This window comes from Notolepis coatsorum, assembly GCF_963971535.1.
Source record: "Notolepis coatsorum genome assembly, chromosome: 1".
Lineage (NCBI taxonomy): Eukaryota > Metazoa > Chordata > Actinopteri > Aulopiformes > Paralepididae > Notolepis > Notolepis coatsorum.
The window spans coordinates 655470-677238 of record NC_140165.1 but is presented as its reverse complement, the minus strand read 5'-3'; the positions used below and the strand labels follow the sequence as shown (position 1 = coordinate 677238).

At 48.8% G+C, this 21769-nt stretch overlaps 1 protein-coding gene across 1 annotated transcript in view; it reads left to right on the top strand.

The window, feature by feature from the left end:
- The first annotated feature begins 15928 nt into the window (after positions 1–15928).
- zc3h13 (zinc finger CCCH-type containing 13) overlaps positions 15929–21769 on the top strand; it is a 119752-nt gene continuing 113911 nt past the window's right edge. The window contains 4 exon segments of the mRNA XM_084328052.1: positions 15929–16063; positions 20060–20224; positions 21079–21182; positions 21578–21692. Of these exon segments, the coding sequence (XP_084184178.1) occupies positions 20069–20224; positions 21079–21182; positions 21578–21692 (375 nt within the window). The 5' untranslated portion in view covers positions 15929–16063; positions 20060–20068.

Below are 21769 nucleotides of genomic sequence, written 5' to 3'. Positions count from 1 at the left end.
TGGAAATCAACCTGTGCTGGAGCGAGGTGGGTCTTAAGTTCTGGGCCCATAGCTTGGAAGCTCTCTCTCAGCTCTCTTTCGCCGCCTTTGAAGTTTGTCCCATGATCGGACAATAGGGTAGACGGTCTTCCTTTCCGTGATGTGAATCTACGGAAGGCCATAAGGAATGAGTCTGTGCTCATGGTCGGGAGAAGCTCGATGTGTATCGCTCTGGTGGTCATGCATTTGAATACAATACCCCACCGCTTCTCGGTTCCTCTTCCTTTCTTTACGTGCAGCGGGCCAAAGCAGTCCATACCAGTTGAGTGGAATGGCTTGTCACCGATTCGGAGGCGACATGGAGGAAGGTCAGCCATCCTTGGTATGCTGGGCTGCGCGCGCCACTTGCGGCAGTCTAGACATGTTCGCTGGAAGCGTCGTACCGCCTCTCTTCCTTGTAGGATCCAGTAACGACGTCTGATTTCCGCGAAGACTCTTTCTGCTCCTGCGTGATGTACATCCTCATCGTATTTCTTTATAATCAGCTCTGTGACCTTGTGTCGGCTGTTCAATACGATCGGGTATTTAATGTCATCCGGTAGATTGGGGGCTCTGCGTAGGCGACCACCCACTCTGATGAGGGTGTGAGCGTCGCTCTCGGGGGCCAGGTGAATTAATCTGCTGTCGGATGGGACGGGCTTTCCTCCCTGTAGACAGGCCAATTCATCGGGGAACGAGTCTCTCTGGGCTCGCTGCAGTAGAAGCAATTCTGCTTCCTCGTAGTTAGCTGCTGACATATCAGCGGGGGACTTGCACTCCGGGTGGTACCGCAGGAATGTTCTTTGTTGTGCACTCTCTATGGACGTGCAATCGTCTATGTTAGGGTCGGTGGAGGCTACGGTGCTCAATCCACAGAACACAGACTTCTTAATTTCCACCTCCTCTGGACTTGCTTCCCTCGGGATAGGCATGGGCCACTGTCCTTCCGGGAGTCTTAGGAATGCGGGGCCGTCACTGTAGACATTGCGACGGGTGAGGTCATCCAGGGGCATCCCCCGGGTGATGACGTCAGCTGGGTTCTGTTTTGTATCAACGTAGCGCCACTCTGTTTCTCCGGTTAACTCTTCGGTTAAGTCTTGAATCTCGGTGACTCTGACTCCCACGAAGACTTTGTACTTGCATGAGTCCGATTTGATCCAGGCGAGTACCGTCGTGGAATCTGACCACAGGATTGTTCTAGACACCGGTATGGTGAGCTCACGTTGGATGAGCGTGGCTAGGTGCGCTCCGGCTAGGGCTGCGCAGAGCTCTAGACGTGGGATAGATTGTTGCTTGCGTGGGGCTATTCTCGAGCGGGCGAGGACAAATGCTGTGTAGATCTCTCCCCCCTGGTCTTGGGCCCGCAAGTAGGCTACTGATCCGTATGCGACCTCTGAGGCGTCACTGAAGACGTGTAAGTCCATTTTACATGTCTCTGGCCTCACCGTGGGTGGGAAGTAGCTTCGGCGCATATTAACGCCTGGGAGTGAGTGGAGCTCCATCTCCCACTCTCTCCAGGTGGATGCAAGGTGTGCGGGAATGGGGTCGTCCCAGCCCTGGTCCTTGTCCCACAATGCTCGTACAATCATTTTTGCCCTGGTGGTGTACGGTAGAATACATCCTAGCGGGTCATATTGTCGGGCGAGTGTTGTGTACACACTCCGTCTGGTGGTCGGCGCCGCCGCCGGCCTTCCCTGCTCCGTAGTCAGGGGCTTGTGTCTGTAGTGAAGCGAATCTGTTTTGAATCGCCACACCAATCCCAGGGTCATCTCCTGGGCTTCTCCCGGGATTGTAGCCATCCAGGTCTCGCTGCTGGCTGCCTTGTCCTCGGAGGAGAGGCTGCGCAGTACTTGCGGATCGCTGCTGGCCCACTGCCTGAGATCAAAGCCGCCTTTGATCAATGAGGCGCGGAGTTTAATCAGGAGAGCCTCGGCTTCTTCCTGGGTTGAAAGGCTTTGTAGACAGTTGTCTACGTAGAAGCTGTTCTTTACGCTGTGTCGGACCTCTTCGTCCGCTGCTGGGTCCTCTGCTACATGTTTCTGTAGTGCAAATGTCGCACAGCAGGGGCTGCACGTCGTTCCGAAGGGGAGGACTTCCCATTGGTAGATGGCTGGGTGCTCATCTCCTGGCTTCTCTCTCCATAGGAACCGTAACAGGGGCTTGTCCGCCTCTACTAATCTCACCTGCAGGAACATTCCTTTAATGTCCCCGCTGATGGCCACCTTTTCCTGGCGGAAGCGGAGTAGAACGCCGAGTAGGGAGGGGGCGAGTGTGGGACCGGGCAGTAACTCTTTATTCAGATTTTGGGATCCGATCTGGTAGCTGCAGTTAAATACTATGCGGTCTTTACCGTTGTGATGGACCTTGTGGTGGGGCACGTACCACGATTCAGTGGTCTGGTCAGCCTCTTTAATGTCCATCTTTGTGACGTGTCCCGCTGTGATGAGCTTCTCAATCTCAGCGCGGTATACACTCTCTTGGGCGGGGTTCTTGGCTAAGCGCCGCTCCGTGTTCAGCAGGTACCGTTCTGTGGCGTCTGTCTTGGCGTGGAAAGTAGGCATTCCTTCTCGCCGCAGGAGTGGCGTGGCGTATCTCAACACGCCGTTGACCGGGACTCTCTTGGTCCCTGTCTCGAGGAGGTGAATGGCGTAAATGTCATCTTTAGAGCGAATGTCTTTCTTTCCGTTCTTAAAGGGCATTTGTTCTAAGGTCCATAGCCGCTCTACGTGTTGCAGGAGTGCGGTTTCTCCCTCTGTGACTCGGGAGTGGAGACATCTAGTGGCTGTACTTCGGTTGAGAGATTTGGCGAGCGGGCCTTGGAGAGTCCATCCCAAACGGGTCTCGACTGCTGCAGGGCAGCCTCGGGGTCCGGTATGAACCCGGTCTATCGGGACAATGAGGTCTGCATGGTCGGAGCCTATCAACAGGGTCGGCATAGCATTGTCTATGAGCGGGATCGGTAACTTGCGCAGATGTGCATATTTCTCCATCAGCTTGGCGACGGGGTATGTGTACCGCGACAGTCCTATTTCTTGGCTGGTGAAAGCGTCTGCAATCTGGTACCGTCGCTCAGGCTGGCCGCTTGCTGCGATAGAGAATGAGACATTCTCGCCCTTTATCGTCTTCAAATCTCGTCTTATTGTCCGAATTGTCATTTGGGTTTCGCTTCCCCGCAGCCCTAGCTGGGCCGCAGCGGAGGCGAGCAGCAGGGTCTTCTCTGACCCGTCATCGAGGACGGCGTAAGTGTCCAGGACTTTATTCTGGTAGCTTAGTGTCACACGCACTACTTTTAGGAGTACTCGGGCTCCACTGCTGCTGGCGGGATCGATGTACATGACGCTCGCTTTGCGGCTGGATGGTGCAGGTGAAGGGTGCCGTCTGTTACTGTCGTGAAGTATGTCCAGATGGGCTCCATCGCACTTGGTGCACCTTTTCTTTAAGCGGCATTCGGCTGCCATGTGTGAGCGCGCACAGTGAAAACAGCGCTTGTTGGACTTTATCCATTGACCTGCTTCCTCCGCGTTCAGCTTGGGGAAGGAGTCACATTGCGCTAGCCAGTGTTCTTTCTCACAGTAGGGGCACACTATCTTCCACTTCTCCGTTCTGGAGGGGGTACTGTGGCTCCTGCTGCTCGGTACTGACTCCGATTGGTGCATCACAGTCACCGATCTTCTTCCATCATTTAGTCGTCTGGTTCCTTCTCTGGAGCCAGGGGTGCTCCGTCCGAATGTATCTAGCCGTAGGCTGCTGACTTCTCTCGCCAGGAAGTCTGCTAGATCGAGGAGGTTCGGTTCGGGGCCATTCGGGTCTCTGTGGTCCCTCTGCCGCCTAAAGCGCTCCTGACGAGCGGGCGGCAGCTTCTCCAGGATCCTTTCCACATTTGAGTTGGCGTAAAGTTCATGCCTCCCCTTCTCTCTTTGCGCTCCCAACATCCCTACCAGGGACTGCACTCTGATGGACAGGTCGTCCAGTGCTCGATTGTCTATTGCTGGGGGTAAGCGGTCGATGTGTCGGATCTCCTGGATCACGTAATCCCATATGCGCCCATACCTCTGGTCCAATGCTACCAGCACTGCTGTGTATGGGGTGGTGGAAGTCGCGTAGGCGAGCGCTATATTATGTGCGCGGGGTACCTTTAAGTGCTTCAGTAGGATGGCGTATTTGTGGCGTTCATCCAATACATCCACCAACATGGTCTCCAGACACATGCGGAGTTCTGTATACTGGGCCCGGTTCTCTTGGGTGAAGTCGGGTACCATAGGCGTGCCAATGTATGACGCTGACTGTGGATACATCGGCGAGCGTTGGGGGAGAGGCCTCCTAGGCGAGTCTCCTCCCGCTCCTTGGTATGGGCTGGTACCGGCAGTGTACCATGGCTCGCTTGTCCAGGTGCTGTTCCTCGGTGCGGGTCGTGCGTCGTGCTCACCCGGGTATAGAGTCGGGGGTCTGTAGCGCAGCTCCGCGGGAGTATAGCCTGGGCTGTACCGGGCCTCCTGGTCCGGTAGAGTACTGTGCTGTCTTCGGGCGTGGTTCTCCTCCTCTTCCTCTTCGTCTTCAGTTAGGTCATCCAGTGCTTGTAGTCTCTGGTTTAGCCTCTCCACAGGATATGCTGCTCCTTCCCGGTTGCTAGGTCTCGCTTGGACCGGTGGGGGGAGGTGGTCTGTGGGGGGTATAGACCGCGTCTGTTGGTCAAGTTCAGGGTTGTTTACTCGGCTAGGGGATGCCGCCCTGGAGGTGTGTCTAGACGAGTTCCTGGAGCCTCTGGCGGAGGGAGAGGGTGTTGTCCGTCTGATCAGCTGTTCTATTAGTTGCGACTGCTGTCTGTCGCGCGCTGCGTCCCGTTGAGCACCGGCTCGTTCTCGGGCCACATTCTCTTCCATCTGAATGCGTCTTATTTCTAGACGTATCTGCTCGTGTTCGCTTCGCTGCTGGATCTGCAGTCGGTCGCGTTCAGCAGCGGCGTTCAGGCTGATGAGGAAGGCCTGCTGTAGGGTCCTCTCTGCCTCGCTGGGAGAAGGCGGTTGTATAGGGGAGCCTTCCCTCGGGGTACTCCTTGCGGAGCCTTGGAGTTCTATCTCCACGGTGCTCTCCCCGTCTTCTTCCGTGCCGAGTTCTCTCTCGGTAGCGTTGTATTCCTCCCGGGACTCATCGGGGACTACTTCTTCAGTACTGGCGGGATGTGAAGTCATGTCTGGTTCCCACTGGTCCCCACCGTGAACTTGGTCAGTTACATTAGAGCCCGTAGGGGCCTCTATGGTCGGGGTAGTCTGGGCGTTGGGGTTAGACATACTTTTACTTTCTAGTTTTACCGCGTTTACTGTTAGTAGAAGACTAGGTTGTTGACTGACAGCGTAAGCCTCTAAGTACTGAGGGAGCCGTCGTTCGCGCTGCGGGCGTTGGTTAGGAGGATCGTTTCGTGGAGTGTTCATCATAGGCCATTTCAATATTAATAACACTATATTAATATTACACTAATTACCATCCGGCTCGAAGGACCAATTGTAACTGAGGGGTACAATTCCCTGACTGTATTACTAGATATGATACTTACTACCACTACCTTTGTACTTAATATTCGGCCACCCAGTACACGGCATAAATATATTATCATGAACACTCTCACGTAGATGAAACGGATCCAACACAAATGTACGAATTAGAAACAGGTCTTTATTTCTACACAGCGATGGTGTGTAGAATAAGCACTTAATCACTTAATTACATTTATGAATTGAAATAGTATGCACTTTTATGGCAAGGAGTATTCGTCGGTATATCAATAGAGAATGTCCAATCTCTGAAGGCGCAGGTGGTAAATATACGACCTGGAATAGTTAAGGAATAACAGCAATGATACTTTAATGATTATACTAGATACACTAGAGGGGGTTAATCCGGTCGCTTGTAAGCCGACAGGAGTAGGAGGGGGGGGGGGGGGTAGAATCCGGCTGCCTCGTCCGGCCAAGGGTATCCCAGGTGAACCCACTGTAGTGCCGTTCAATGCGCCGGCGATCCTTGGACCACAGATGAAAGCAGGTGGACTCTTTGTGGGCCGGCTCTCTCCGGTCCACGGGGGAGAGACGTGAAGCGACCTCGTCTTGCAGAGCGTCTCCTCACCTTGCGTCCTCTCCAGGGGGGGGGGGTTCCAACACACGGCAGTGTCGGGGGTCTTTATCCATGGAATAATCAAAGTATCCAAAGCATAATCCGTGCCTGGGAAGGCGGGCTGTCGTCGGTAGAATAATCCGGTATACAGGTCCACTCGCTCGTCGGCTCTGGGGCTCCTCGGGTGCAGCTTCACATAGGGTCAACCACCCTGGGTAAGCAGCCAGTTCTCTGCCCGAAACGATGGGGTACTGACTACGGTAGTATTCTCACCGCACGAAGCACTATATTAACAGACTATTATTAGCTTAATAGACTACGTCCAACTCGACGATATAGTGCCAAATATGACTATTCAAATATTAATATACACGATGTCTCAATACCGATGGTAGGCGAACTTGGCCTTACTCCCACACGTGGCGTCGCGGGGAGGCTTTACGTCTGTGACTCTATTGGAGGGTAAGAAACTGGACTGAAAAGAAAGTCCTACTTTAGTAGCGCAGTATATATACGCACTATGAACAAATAGTCCCATTAGTGGTGCGGTAGCCAAATTCCTACGCGGAACTAGGACTTGTTCGTACATGTCGAGCGGTACGTTTGAACTGGGTCTGAGGGGTATGGCAGCCTGGCACCAAGGTCTCGACCAATAGTAGAATGGAGACTATTATGGGATGTTCAGTAGGCTAGAATGGATATTCAATGCATATTGTACAAGGAATATACAAGGGATATCAGGGAATATTAGAGAATATACAAATACAATTAAATATATATATATAAATAAATATATATATTCGGTTTAATCTGGCCCTTCACAACACTGATGGATTCAATTTGTACAGCACTATACATTCATGATACATTTTTTTGAGCCTGTGGGTGTTGGTAATGGGTTTCTAGTTATTTTCGTTATACTCAGATGCTAAAGATCTCCTGTACAGGGGTGATAGCTCAGAGACGAGTGAGGGATGGAGCTAGGGACCAGGGCCTAGAGACCCAGTATATAATTTTTTTTGGAGCCAGTGGGTGTTAGTGGTGGAATTCTGTTTTTTTCTCGATACACTCAGATGCTAGAGACCTTCTATTACAGGAGTGATAGCTCAGGAACGAGTGTGAGGGATGGAGCTAGAGCCTGGAGCACTAGATACCCGGTTCGATTTTTTTTTCTTAGTAGATGTCTATCGTTTCTTTAATAAGTGCCAAGAATGGTGTGGCGTATCAGGCGTCGTGCTGGTCTAAGGGAATTCTGAGACTTGATCAATCTTTTTTATTCTCTGAACCTCTTATGGGGGGTGACTTTTGAGTCGACTGGGGGACTAGGTCCTTGTCTCTTGTGCCAGTTTAGGTTGGTTCAGGTTACTGTCTACCTTTATTTTTTTTCTCTTCTTTATTTCCCTCTTGCTCTGCTGACACAGGATGTTGGTGAAATTTCAGGAGGGGTGAATGTAACAAGTGTCAATTGAACATTGTTTATTATTTTATTAAGGATTGAAATGTTACCAAATCCTGTTTACAATTGTTTACAAGTGGTTATTATTATTTATTATTTCTTTATACCAAAGGCACTTTTATCTGAACGTAACTTGGAAAGTTCACGTTCAAGAGTTTAGCACTTCCGGGTCAAATATTCGCGCGTGTTAGAAGCAACCTTCCGGTTTGAGTTCAGTTTGCAACGAGAACTCAACGTGAGAGGTATGTGTGATTACTGTGGCGCGCCGCACTATTGTGTTTCACACTGTTGTATATATATTTTGTATAAGAATTGAATGTTGATAGATAATAATTACTTGCTAGTGTTGTGACGAACGGTGTGGTTATATAATATGCACAATTGAAGGTTTTAGTCGGTGTATTTCACCGAGGCAATATAGTCAACTATTGTTCTCGAGTGAACATTGTGTGACGCTGTTTCTTTGTGGCAATTCCACCACTCGTTCCATGCAGGTATGTGCCTTAATGTGATTTATTGTGCGAATATAATTGTTTATCAGTTTGCAACGAGAACTCAACGTGAGAGACTTGACGAGTGAACATTGTGTGACGCTGTTTTTTTGTGGCAATTCCACCACTCGTTCCATGCAGGTGGCCTCCATTGCAAACCATCGATTAAATGATTGAACAGTGTCCACGTGTGCCGACTCGTCCCTAAGCATCACACACAGAACACAACGCAGCAAGGATTCACGGGCAGGCCGTCCGTTACACAGGGACTCGAACCCATACTAAATAGTGGGACCTATTGCATGAACAAATAATCACAGTGTTTCACATTTGGATCTAGCAAATAATAAAAATAGTTTAAAATGATTCAGTTTAAAAATAGTCATCAGTAAGAAGTAAAAAGTGCAATAACCGACACATGAATTTGATAGGCAGTGTATAAGAGTAGGCAGGGTAAGAATAGTGCAGGTAAATACAAGTTGTGTCAGGATATCCCTGATGTTTCCTCTTGCCACTAGGTGGTAGCAGATATCTATCAGTGAAATGCCTGAGCAAAGAGATAGGTTTTAAGCTGTCTTTTAAAGATGTCTAGCGAGTTGGCTTCCCTGATGTTTTGGGGTAGTTTGTTCCATAGTTTTGGGGCATAGTTGATAAAGGCTGCATTACCGATCCTCTTTTGACTGCTTCTGGGAGCCTCTAGTAGTCCAGCAGCTGATGATCGCAGTGTTCTTGCTGGTGTGTAATGTTAGTGATAGAAGATATCCTGTCGTAGATTTCTTAGGCAAAGAAAGCTGGTTCTGGTTCAAAGGAATAAAGTAGAATTGGACAACGATGCCAGAGCAAATGTCTCCTTGGTTGTTTGTTGATTTCTTGCAGTGGCACAGCAGTTCACAGCAAAGGAGAATAGATCTCTGTCATAATCACGGCGAGAGCGTACTTCACTCCCCCTCCTTCTCCCCTCACATTCACCACGCACTCCTCTTCATCCTCCCTTCCATCCACCACGCACTCCTCTTCATCCTCCCTTCCTTCCACCACGGAAGCCTCACGCCCTTATATGGTCAGCATCCCTTCACCTCCCGTCACTCAACCCAGCTGCACTTCATCCCCTGATTCACACGCTGTCAGGCACCTCACTCCTCACAGCTGTATCCCATCCCCTGATGATGAGGACCCTACTTCAACCGGACGACGCTGACCAGAAGTCGTCGTGGTGTTAGTATCATTACCTAGGACCTCCGTGCCAGCGTGTTCCTGTCTGGACCCCCCTGGAGCCTACCGAGGAGTTCCAGCTCCCTCTCTCAAACACGAAACCGTGTCTCCCGTCTGCAGTGGCACTGGAGTGCACCTGCCCCCGTTATCCCCCTATTCATACCTGTTGTACATTTCTGGATGTAATTCTTGCCTGCTTGGGAATACCATTAAAACCCCTTGAAACGCTCCATTCTCCTCTCCTGTGTTCAGCGATTGGGCTCTGCTTAAAACCCACTCTCACAATCTCTCCTGACAACAAGCTCCTTCCTTGTGTGTCTCAATGGTGATACAGTTAGGTATTTAAGCATTTTCTCGACCCCCGTACTTCGTCAAAAATAGGCTGGTCCACATAGCATAAAGACAATAGTTTCTTTTGATAATCAAGTTTCTAAGTGTCATGGGTCCTTTGAATAGAATAGAAATACTTTTATTATCCAGAGGGAAATTTGACACTGCAAATCGCTCAACATTAAACATTTAGACAGAACAGGTCACGGATAAGAATAACAGAACAAATCAAATTGCCTAGGATAAGAATAGAATAAAATAGAATAAAAATGGAATAAAATATACAGTAAATAAATACAGTAAAGAATATACTGAGGTCTACAGTAGGTGTAATATTGCACAGTGCTGTTTCAAAAGTAAGAGTCCAGGAAGATGGTGACTGTCACCCTGTGCTCAGTGATGCAGTGAGACACAGTGATGCATTGTATAGTCTGATGGCTGTTGGAATGGTTTTCAAGTTTCAAGTTTCTTTATTAGTTGTCATACAGAAATACAGAATACTTTGCATGAAATGCTTCTTTCTGATTTGCTCCTGAGAGTGTGCTAGATAATAACAAGATAGTATAAAATAAGTATAATATAAGTATAAAATAGAAAGTCAAGAAGTCAAGTTCGTAAACAAGTGTAAACAGTATGTACAGCTGGTACAAAAATGGTGAGGTATAGCTTAGCTTGTGGTGCCACCTTGTGGTGGTGAGGTGCAATGAGGTGAAGTGTAAAGTGTGTTATAAAGTGTGGAATGGAGGACTTCCTGTGCCGTTCAGTGCTGCATTTAGGTAGTGTGAGCCTAGCACTGAATATGCTCCTCCTGTCAGCCAAGTCTGTGTATAGTGGGTGGGAGGGGTTTTCCCTGATGGCCTGGAGCTTAGCAAGGCTCCTCCTCTCCTCCACCCTCGCTAGAGAGTCCAGTTCCACCCCAACCATGCTACTGGCCTTCCTGACCAGCTTATCCAGCCTGTTTGCGTCCCCCGCTCTCAGTCCACTGCCCCAGCAGGTCACAGCATACAAGAAGGCGCCCGCCACCACCGACTCAGAACATCCTCAACATCCTTGTACAGACATTGAAGGATCTCTTCTGAGGAAGTAGAGTCGGCTCTGGCCCTTCTTGTACAGTGCCTCTGTGTGTAGTGTAGTATAAATAGTGTCTGTCAAATGAGCCATAGCTATAATATAGAATATACAATAGCTCCGCAAAGATCGTGAAATATCGTGAAAATGGTCAAAAAAAGCTGGCGCTTTTTCCATTCTAGACTATAGTGGCTGCTCTGTATAGTTTAATAGGAGCCTAATACTGCTTTTCTAATTTAAGGCTCACAATGACCTGTAACAATGAAATAGTATAGGATATTATACATTTCCTGAATCCGTATGGTCCTGATAGTGTTGTAGATATTGTATTTTGTGTCTCTGTTGCTCCTAGATGACACAAGGCTAAAATATAGTATATCATTTAGGCAAAAATCGTGTAAAATGTGTGTTGTTGACTGTTCAAAGAGCTCCAGTGACCTCTATATTGGTCAGAAAGATTCACATCTTAGCTTGAATGAAAGATGACATAGTCCCCTTCAAAATTATACCAAACACAATATTGTGAAACATTGACAGATGTCCTCTACGTGAGTCTAAACAGGATAATTATGCGCCAGCATCTGAAATGCAATTTCCTGCCACACTATAAATCGTCCGGGGGGAACTACTATTCCCAACAACAGTTCTGTGTGAATTATGTACAGTCACTACACAAGCCCCCCCAGAATTCACCCATAGTCAAAATCCCCCCGGCGTGGGGGAACAATTGCCCGGCCTCTGCGTGTGCGGAAAGCCGGGGGCGGGGAGGGCGGAGCGGCGTAAGTGCCCGCGCCGTCCACGACACCCGGGGGCACGAAACGGCCTCGGCGAGTGCGGAAAACCGGGGGCGGAGAGGGGAAAGCGTCGCAAGCGCCCGTACCCTCTCCGACATCCGGGGGCACTGGCATCGGTGAGGCTGCCGGTGGCTCTGTGGGAGGCGGCTCCCGGGGCAACGGCGGACGACCCCTGCGGGGGGGAAGGGCCAACTCCAAAGGTTGGGAAACGTCTACGTGAGCGGGCTTGATCCTGTCTATTGACACGGTCTCCGTCCTACCGCCCATGTCGACCATGAGGTCCTTATTACCGTGTCGCAGGACCCTAAACGGGCCATCGTAAGGGGGGCGTAGGGGCCCACGGTGCGCGTCGTGGCGAACAAAAACGTACTCCGCCGTGTGCAGGCTGCGCGGCACCCGGGAAACGGGGGTACCATGCTGCGACGTGGGAATCGGGGCGAAAGTCTGAGCCGCTTCCCGCAGGGTGGAACGCTGGCTGGCCGCGGACCAAGGGGTTGTCGCGTCCGGAATGAAATCCCCCGGGACGCGCAATGTCTGGCCGTATAACAGCTCCGCGGACGAGGACTGCAGGTCTTCCTTGGGGGCGCTCCTAAGTCCGAGCATGACCCACGGCAGCTTATCCACCCAGTTGTCGTCCGTCAGGCCTGCGCGCAGCGCCGCCTTCATGGACCGGTGGAAACGTTTGCATAGCCTGTTGGCCTGCGGGTGGTACGCGGTTGTACGGTGCATGGGGTACCGAAACGTGCGATCCACGTGCTGATAAAGGCGCGGGCCACGTCGGAAGAAGATGTCGAGGCGAGGGGAACGGCTTCCGGCCATCGGGTGGTCCTGTCCACCATAGTGAACAGGTAGGTAAACCCGTGAGAGGAAGGAAGCGGGCCCACGAGGTCAACATTGACGTGGTCGAATCTCCTCTCGGGAACTACGAATGTCACAAGCGGGGCCTTGGTATGTCGGTGCACTTTAGCCCGTTGGCAGGACACACACGCATCGACCCAGGCCATCACGTCTTTCTTGAGCCCTCGCCACACAAATTTCTGTGACACCAACTTGCTCGAAGGCTTCCTACCGGGGTGAGACAGGTCGTGCACTGCCTCGAAAGCCCGCCTGCGCCAGCCTATAGGGACCAGCGGCCAGGGTTGCCCGGTGGAGAGGTCACAGAGCAGGGACGCGCCCGAGCCGCCAATCGCGACGTCTCTGAGGCGCAGACTGGTATCCGCTGTCCTGAGGGCCTGGATGTCGTGGTCGGAGGCCTGTTCCGAGCCCATGGCGACGTAGTCGAGGCCCAGTTGCACAGCTCCGATGACGACCCTGGATAGGCAGTCTGCGACCACGTTGGCTTTCCCGGCGATATGCCGTATGTCTGTCGTGTATTCAGAAATGTACGAGAGTTGGCGCTGTTGTCACGCGGACCACGGTTCAGCCACCTTGGACATGGAGAACGTGAGGGGTTTGTGGTCGACGAAGGCCGTAAACTCCCGGCCCTCCAGCATGAAACGAAAATGGTGCACCGCCAACCAGAGGCCTAGGAGCTCTCTGTCAAATGCGCTGTACTTGCGCTCCCTGGGGGTCAGTTGACGGCTGAAAAACGCCAGCGGTTGCCAGGCGCCGTCAACGTACTGTTCATGCACCGCGCCCACCGCGTAGTCTGACGCGTCGTGGTAATGGCGACCGGGGCCCCCGGTGACGGGTGAGCCAACATGGCTGCATCCGCCAGGGCCGTCTTGGTGGCCGCGAAGGCTGTCGTCCTCTCGGCCGTCCAGTCGACAGGCTGGTTGGGGGACTTGTCCTTCAGAGCCTCGTAAAGCGGCCGCATGGTGTGGGCCGCCCGGGGGATGAACCGGTGATAAAACGTCACCATCCCGAGAAATTCTCTGAGTGCTCGGGCCGTCGGGGGTCGTGGGAAAGCGGAAACGGCTTCCACTTTCGACGGGAGGGGGGTGGCCCCCCTCCTGTCGATGAGATGTCCGAGGAACTGTATGGAGGTCAACCCGAACTGGCACTTAGCCGGGTTGATGATTAGGCCGTGTTGGCCCAGCCTCGTAAAGAGGCATCGGAGGTGCGCCAGGTGCTCTTCGGGCGAGGAGCTGGCGACGAGGATGTCGTCCAGGTAGACAAAAATAAACGGCATGTCTCTGAGCGTCAAGTCCATTAGCCTCTGGAAAGACTGTGCCGCATTCTTAAGTCCGAACGGCATCCGTAGGAACTCGAATAGACCGAAGGGTGTTACCACCGCCGTCTTCGGGACGTCCAAGGGGTGTACCGGCACTTGGTGGTAACCGCGTACCAGGTCTACTTTTGAAAAGAACAGCTTAGAAGTGCCCCGAGAAGTCCTGGATGTGGGGGACCGGGTAGCGGTCTGGCGTGGTAGCATCGTTGAGGCGTCTGTAGTCACCGCACGGTCTCCATCCCCCATCCGCTTTGGGCACGATGTGCAGCGGCGAGGCCCAGGGGCTGTCCGAGCGTCGGATAATCCCCAACCTCTCCATGTTGGCGAACTCTGACCTAGCGACTGCTAGGCTGTCAGGGTTGAGCCGGCGGGCCCTAGCGTACACGGGAGCTCCTTGAGTCTCGATGTGATGCTCGACCCCGTGTTTGGTGGTTGCGGCCGAGAACGTAGGCTGTGTCAAGCCAGGAAACTCCCGCAGTAGGCGTTGGTACACGTCACCTTCTGCGAGCGAGCTGGCCAGCCCGCTGTATACCACTTCATTGCGCACACATGTCAAGGAAGCATATGTCTGGGCGTCTACCAGGCGGCCGTGCCTCACGTCCACGAGGAGCCCATGTGCGCAGAGGAAATCCGCCCCGAGTAGTGGGAACGAGATGTCGGCCGTGACAAACTCCCACGTGAACCGCTGTCCCCCGAAACACAACTCCACGGTCCTCGTGCCGTAGGTGCGGATCGGGTTACCGTTGGCGGTCGTCAGTCACGGACCCCCCTCCCCGCCGGCGGTGTCCTCCACCGTCGCCGGTAGGACGCTCCTCTGTGCTCCGGTGTCGCAGAGGAATTTTCGACCGGAGAGTGGGTCCTTAATGAAGAGTAGCCTGTTCGACGTACCTGCGCTCACGGCCGCTACTGGGCGCAGGTGTTGGCGTTTCCCGCCCTGACAAAAGTACAAGGTGGGCGGCACTTTGTTGCTTTCGCGCCGAAGCGTGCATGGAAATAACACAGGCCTGTGTCATTATTGCCGTCGGCCGCGGCGCCTCTCTCCATCTTCGCCCCACCCCCTCTGGGCATGTGCGCCCGTGTCGGGGCTAGCACCTCTGGGGCTAAGTGCTGCGTGGCCAGGTAGAACCGGTCCGCCTCTTCTGCCAGAGCGAGGGGATCCACAATGTTTGTATTGGCAAGTGCCGTCTGTACCCGTGGCGGCATGTGTCTGAGGAACAGCTCTTTAAATAAAAAATTCGGCTGTTCGGCGCCCAGTAGGTTCAGCATCATCTCCATATGCTCTGACGGTTTGCTGTCTCCCAAGCCTCGTATATCCAGCAAGCGTCGGGCCCGCTCAGACTGTGATAACTCAAAAATCCTGAGTAGGTGCGTCTTAAACGCCTCATATTTATTCTGGGCCAGTGGAGCGGTAATGAAGCCTACCGTCCTCGCCGCCGTAGTGTTGTTCAGACTCGAGACGACGTGGAAGTATTTTGCGGCGTCATCCACGATTCCCCGTAGGGCGAATTGCGCCTCAGTTTGGGCGAACCACGCAGCTGCCGACTGCTCCCAAAACTCAGGCAGTCTGAGAAAAACAGCGTTGTTTGCCATGTTTGTCGTATTCTCTGTCTCGGATACTTCTTCGAGACTAATGTCGGGGTCACCAGTGTAGCGCTGAGAGAAAGGAGTCGGAGGCGGTGTCTCGAAGTTAAACCTAATTCCTTTATTATTCATCAGCGTAACAACAAGTCGACGTAGTCGTGTCGACAGTAAGTAAGAATGCTGGTGGCAGGAAGTGCCACACTATAAATCGTCCGGGGGGAACTACTATTCCCAACAACAGTTCTGTGTGAATTATGTACAGTCACTACAATACTCTCTTTTCTGGACTCTTTTTGTATCACAAACAGTACTGTGTTTGCAAATCTGGTATGTCATAAATGTATAGATGTAGCAGTACTGTCTATCTGTATGTCGTGTATGTCATTATGTCCTGATGAATTGAAAATGGGGGACCCTGATGTAAACAAGATGAAAGTCTTTCTCTGGTCTGCATCCCCTTAACAATTGTGTGTATTGAGCTGTACTGTACTGTACCCATTCTGCAATCTGTTAATAAAGTTTTCAATCAATCAATCAATCAATCAATCAATCAATCAATCAATCAATCAATCAATCAATCAATCAATCAATGGACTAGTACAGGCTGCGGCACTGCAGATTTACCCTACTCGTTATGTGTGTGTTCCCTCTCGCGTCATCTACAGTCGTCCAATCCCACGCATGCGCAGCACCCGTTGCCAACATGAAGGCAACAACAGGGCAACAACCCTCTGCCGCCGAGAACCACCGATGAAGAAACAATACAACTTGTTATTTCTGAAGATAGCGAATCCCCTCACTGGACGAAAATAGATGCGACACCGAATAAATATTTTGGGTGAGACGTCTTTTTTTTCTTTTTGCTTTGTTGCTTTTTCAAGCGACATCATGGTGTTGGTGGTTTGTTTTGTAGGCCTTGCGCGCAGATAGCTAGCTCATTAGCTAGCGTTAGCATTTAGCTGCTAGTGTTAGCATTAGCTCCTAGTGTTAGCATTAGCTGCTGGCGTTAGCATTAGCTGCTAGCGTTAGCATTAGCTGCTAGTGTCAGCATTAGCTGCTAGTGTTGGCATTAGCTGCTAGTGTTAGCATTAGCTGTTAGCGTTAGCATTAGCTGCTAGCGTTAGCATTAGCTGCTAGTGTTAGCATTAGCTGCTAGTGTTAGCCTTAGCTGCTAGTGTTAGCTGCTAGCATCAGTTAGCTGCTAGTGTTAGCATTAGCTGCTAGTGTTAGCATTAGCTGCTAGTGTTAGCTGCTAGCGTTAGCTGTTAGACTTAGCTGTTAGAGTTAGCATTAGCTGCTAGAGTTAGGTTCTTTTTTTCAAGAATCAAGAAGAATCAAGAGGTTTATTTGTCACATACATACCAGGGCATACCAGGGCACACTGCCGGTGGTCATGCCTGCATTGATTGTGCAAAAGAATACAATAATAAAAATAGGCATAGAAAAAATAAAATAGGTAAGACACAAGATATGCATGATAAAAAATACATGCTAAGTTCCTGAGAAACTGGTTCCTATCTACACTACTATACAATTTACACGTTTAACTCTTAATGTATCTATACTATACAGTACCTCCTTCCTTTAAAGTGACTTTCTATTTTTTAAAGTGATTGTTTTAGAGTCAGGTTCTGTGTGCCTCCACAGCTACAAGTTAGCTAACGTTAGCAGCTTGACTTATCTTACTTTGTACATTGACTGATTGATTGAAAATTGTATTAACAGATTGCAGAATGGGTACAGTACAGTACAGCTCAATACACACAATTGTTAAGGGGATGCAGACCAGAGAAAGACTTTCGTCTTGTTTACATCAGGGTCCCCCATTTTCAATTCATCATAACATTATGACATACAGACAGACAGTACTGCTACATCTATACATTTATGACATACCAGATTTACAAATACAGCTCTGTTTGTGCTACAAAAAGAGTCTAAAAAAAAGAGTATATACATTTGACGTAGAAACTGTACATTGGAGGAGGATCTTACTTTGTACACGCCCGGCTTAATGTAGCATAACAAGAAGAAACCGCACAACAGCTAGTTTTATTGTCTTAGTTAGGTTGGCTAAGACAAGTTACCTCAGCTTCAGAACAAGGCAGTTATGGCTGCGTTTGCTAACTTTAGCTGATGAATTGAAAATGGGGGACCCTGATGTAAACAAGACGAAAGTCTTTCTCTGGTCTGCATCCCAATTGTGATTGATTGATTGAAAATTGTATTAACAGATTGCAGAATGGGTACAGTACAGTACACACAATTGTTAAGGGGATGCAGACCAGAGAAAGACTTTCGTCTTGTTTACATCAGGGCCCCCCTGTGTATTGAGCCGTTCTGTATTGTACCCATTCTGCTAATTCTGTTAATAAAGTTTTCAATCAATCAAAGTTACAACTTCTTACATTGATTGTAGTTACCACGCCCCCTCTACAGTATTTCACTAGTAATCAGGCTTATTAGTGGATACCTTACACTACATACTCAGATAAATGTGTGGGTACAGCCTTGGCTGAGGTGAAGACATTCATTGATTGATTGATTGAAAACTTTATTTAACAGATTGCAGAATGGGTACAATACAGTACGGCTCAATACACACAATTGTTAAGGGGATGCAGACCAGAGAAAGACTTTCGTCTTGTTTACATCAGGGTCCCCCATTTTCAATTCATCATAACATATGACATACATGACATACAGATAGACAGTACTGCTTACATCTATACATTTATGACATACCAGATTTACAAATACAGTACTGTTTGTGATACAAGAAGAGTCTAAAAAAGAGTACATATACATTCATTACATCGTGGTTGCCCCTTCACAGAATGTGTTGATGTTTTGATCACCATCCCCGTCTGTAATAATGCCCCAGCAGTATTATGAAATCCTCCTGCCATACTGTAACCAGCCGACCTGAGCCTAAAGTTTCCCAAAAGTTCATCTCACGATCTGTATCAAGTCATTTAATTGTAGCCTTCAGGAGTTGGAACCATGTTGGAAATTAAACGTAGGCTACTAAACACCCCTGTCCTAGGCTAGGGCTAGCTTAAGCACATAGGCTAGTACCCACCAACAGAAACATGGATCGAGAACATTACCGTTTAACTTAAATAAAAACAATGCCCCTTCTAAACCATACTGATTTAGCTAAGTCATCCTGTTAGGAGAGTCAGAGTGGAACTTTTTCTACAGCAAACGGCTCCTATCTATACTCGTAGGTAAAGAACTGAAAAGTTCCACCCTCCCCCCAATGTACAGTTTCCTCCCCCTCAAATGTATATATTCTCTTTTAGAAACTCTGTCTGTAAATAAACAGTGAGTACTGTATATTTGTATATCTTGTATGTCTGGATGTAAGGCATAACAAAAAATATTGTTTGGTTCCTCCTGTTGGTTGTCAGTTAAGGCCATGGGTAGGTAGGGAATTTATTTTATTTTTTCCCACGGCGACTATGGATAGGGAATTTATTTATTTAATTAAAATGTTCACAACAACATGGATGCATGTACTCTGCCAGCATGTTTAATATCCATAATACTAAAGGTTTGACTAAGATTTGTATGAAACTTTATTGTAAAAATCAGATATTTTTTATATATATTTTTTAAAACTCATAAAATAAATTGGGTCGCACCTAAATCGACAGGGTCGTCGGCAACCGGAACCAAACCATTATTTTTGTTAGGCCCAACAGTAGTACTGTATATCTGTATGTCATATTGTCATGATGTATGTCATAAATGTTATGAATTGAAAATGGGGTCCCTGATGTAAACAAGACGAAAGTCTTTCTCTGGTCTGCATCCCCTTAACAATTGTGTGTATTGGGCCGTACTGTATTGTACCCATTCTGCAATCTGTTAATAAAAATGTCAATCAATCAATCAAAGGCCAGCAACCGTTTGTATCAGCTGGCTGTGTAGTAGCATTTCTCAATGGTATAACTTGGTTGTAGCTTATATATATTTTTCTTTTTCTTTTAAAGGTTTCTTTTAATTGTGAATCATGGGCCGATATTCACGATCTTCCCTGTGTTGACGTACTGATCTTGGGTCAGTGACCGACCTGGAAACACTTGTGTTCATGATGACCTTATTCAACCTAACGGACTGAAGCTGACTCTAGATCAGTGACCAGGATTTTTTTCTTTTTCATGACCTCATTCAAACTGACTCTAGACCAGTGCTGCTCTCCCGCTTTGAGAGGCTTTGTGAATAATATGGATCCCCTTCAGATAACAATAGAGAAGCATCGATACCACTTTTTCACTGCAGCTAGCGATTCAAAGTCATGCTTCTATTCTGTATGATACTTTGCTTTGATTTCTAACATTTTACACATAGCTCTCTTGGTACATATTTTAGCATCATTCCACCTTGCCCCACAATGGTGGAATGAACTGCCCCACCCCAGTTAGGACAGCCGAAACACGTCCAATCTTTCGCCGTCGACTAAAGACGCACTTCTTCAACCATTATCTGAAAAAAAAAAAAAAAAAAAATCTAACCCTAACTAACCGTACTGTCATGCACTTGTCCTAATAAACTAACCTACACTGTAGCACTCAACACTTTGAGGAACATTGTTACTCAGCTGATAGAGTTGTACCCTTCCTGATGACTTGTCGTACAGAACTTGTAAGTCGCTTTGGATAAAAGCGTTCTGCGTTCAGCTAAATGACTATAATGTAAATGTGGAAAACCTGTTTTGGCCGCTATCGGACCAAACCGCTATCCGATACCGGTTATCGGCGTGTGTGTCCCCTAGACGTCGCCGGCGTGCGGATTGATTAACCATGCCTCTCTCGATCTCTTCCTCCAGCCCTGCAGAATGTCCAAGATCAGGCGGAAGGTAACAGTGGAGAATTCTAAAACGATATCGGACATCAGCACCGGCAGCAGCGCAGCCCCCCCCGCCGGACCCCCCTCTCGCCGGCCCAGCGTGTTCGAAAGACTGGGACCCAGCACTGGGAGTAATGCTGTTGATGTACGTATCGGAGGCGGGGGGGGGTTCTTCTTTCTTCAGACATGCAGCGACAACTCAGGCATTACCAAATTTTAGATGCGTACAGTGACGCACCGATGTGAAAATTGTGGCCGATAACCGATAATAATATTGCTGTTCTGGCCGATACCGATGTCGATATCTCTGTATAGAAAACACTTTTTTATGATAATCAAATAAAGAGCAATTTTTTTATTAAACATGTTAAATACAAATACATATTTAAATAAAAATAAATGTTTATAAAGGATAAAAGTGTGTCCTGAATTCACACTATGGATAAGCCGACCCTGAGTATTCTCAATAGACGTCTAACTCACTTGAGACCAAGTCACTGTATTCTGTGAACATTGTACAACAGTTCAACACTTTAAAGTACAGTAGTGGGCCTTAAATGGCCAAAGCCAAAAGTATTGGTATTATATCAACGGCCGATATTATATTTTGACATCGGAACGATACAGATGTGAAAAAAAATTACCATATATCGGCCGATATATCGTGCACCACTACATACTGTATATACTGCTGTCTGTCCTCTCTTTTTGTGTTTTTCGGATCTTTCTGTTTCTATTGACCGTCTCACTCACACACTCTCTCACACACACACGCACGCATGCGGTCACTAGAGAATGAATTAGTTCAAAAGTGATTCAGATTTTAATACATTTTCCCAACGCTGTTATTCGGTGTGTCACCGCTGACGAATGTACTTGATTTGATGGACCATGGAACAGGAGAGCTTCTTGGAACTAAAAGAGGCCTCTGTTGGTCGAACTGAATGCGATTATGAGCCCGAACCTGATTTGACCCTGATGTTTCTTTCTGTTCTGCAGAGTCACTGTAGAAATTGGCTGAACAGCGGGATTTGCCCTTACGGCGCCACTTGTCGCTACACACATGGAACTCAGCCACGAGGCAAAGCATTTAGTTTCAGTCGGTAAGATGGCCTCTCCTGTGTGTGTGTGTGTGTGTGTGTGTCAGTCACTTTCCAAAAGCAATGCTCTGTTTCCGCTGTAATATATAGACGGAGACAATACTCTCTTTATCCATAAATGTCTTTAAAACCATGTTGAACATGTGGAATATCTGAATCTTGTTTTATGTGTGATCTTTTGTTTTTGATTTAAAGAATGTATTTGGAATGTGTGTGTAGCGCTACCTGAAAGTTCTATTGTGTCCACTGTAATAGGTAGTCTAGCCGTGTGTGTGTGGTTATACACTTCATATCCAATAACCACGTTGAATATCAGGAATATTTTAATCTTATGTATGTATAATTTAATGAGTAGATTTAACGTGTGTGTGTGTGTGTGTGTGTGTGTGTGTGTGTAGGTCAGCAGAGAGGCCTACTGGTGACCTGCGGGAGAGGATGAAGAATAAGAGACAGGATGTTGACTCAGAGAGCCAGAAACGAGACCTAGAAGAATCCACCTCCCCTACAACTAGAGTGAGTACACAGTCTTCCTCGAGCTCACGCCACAGCCCTCGTCTGCTCCCGGCTGCCCTTGGGGGGAAAGACGACGG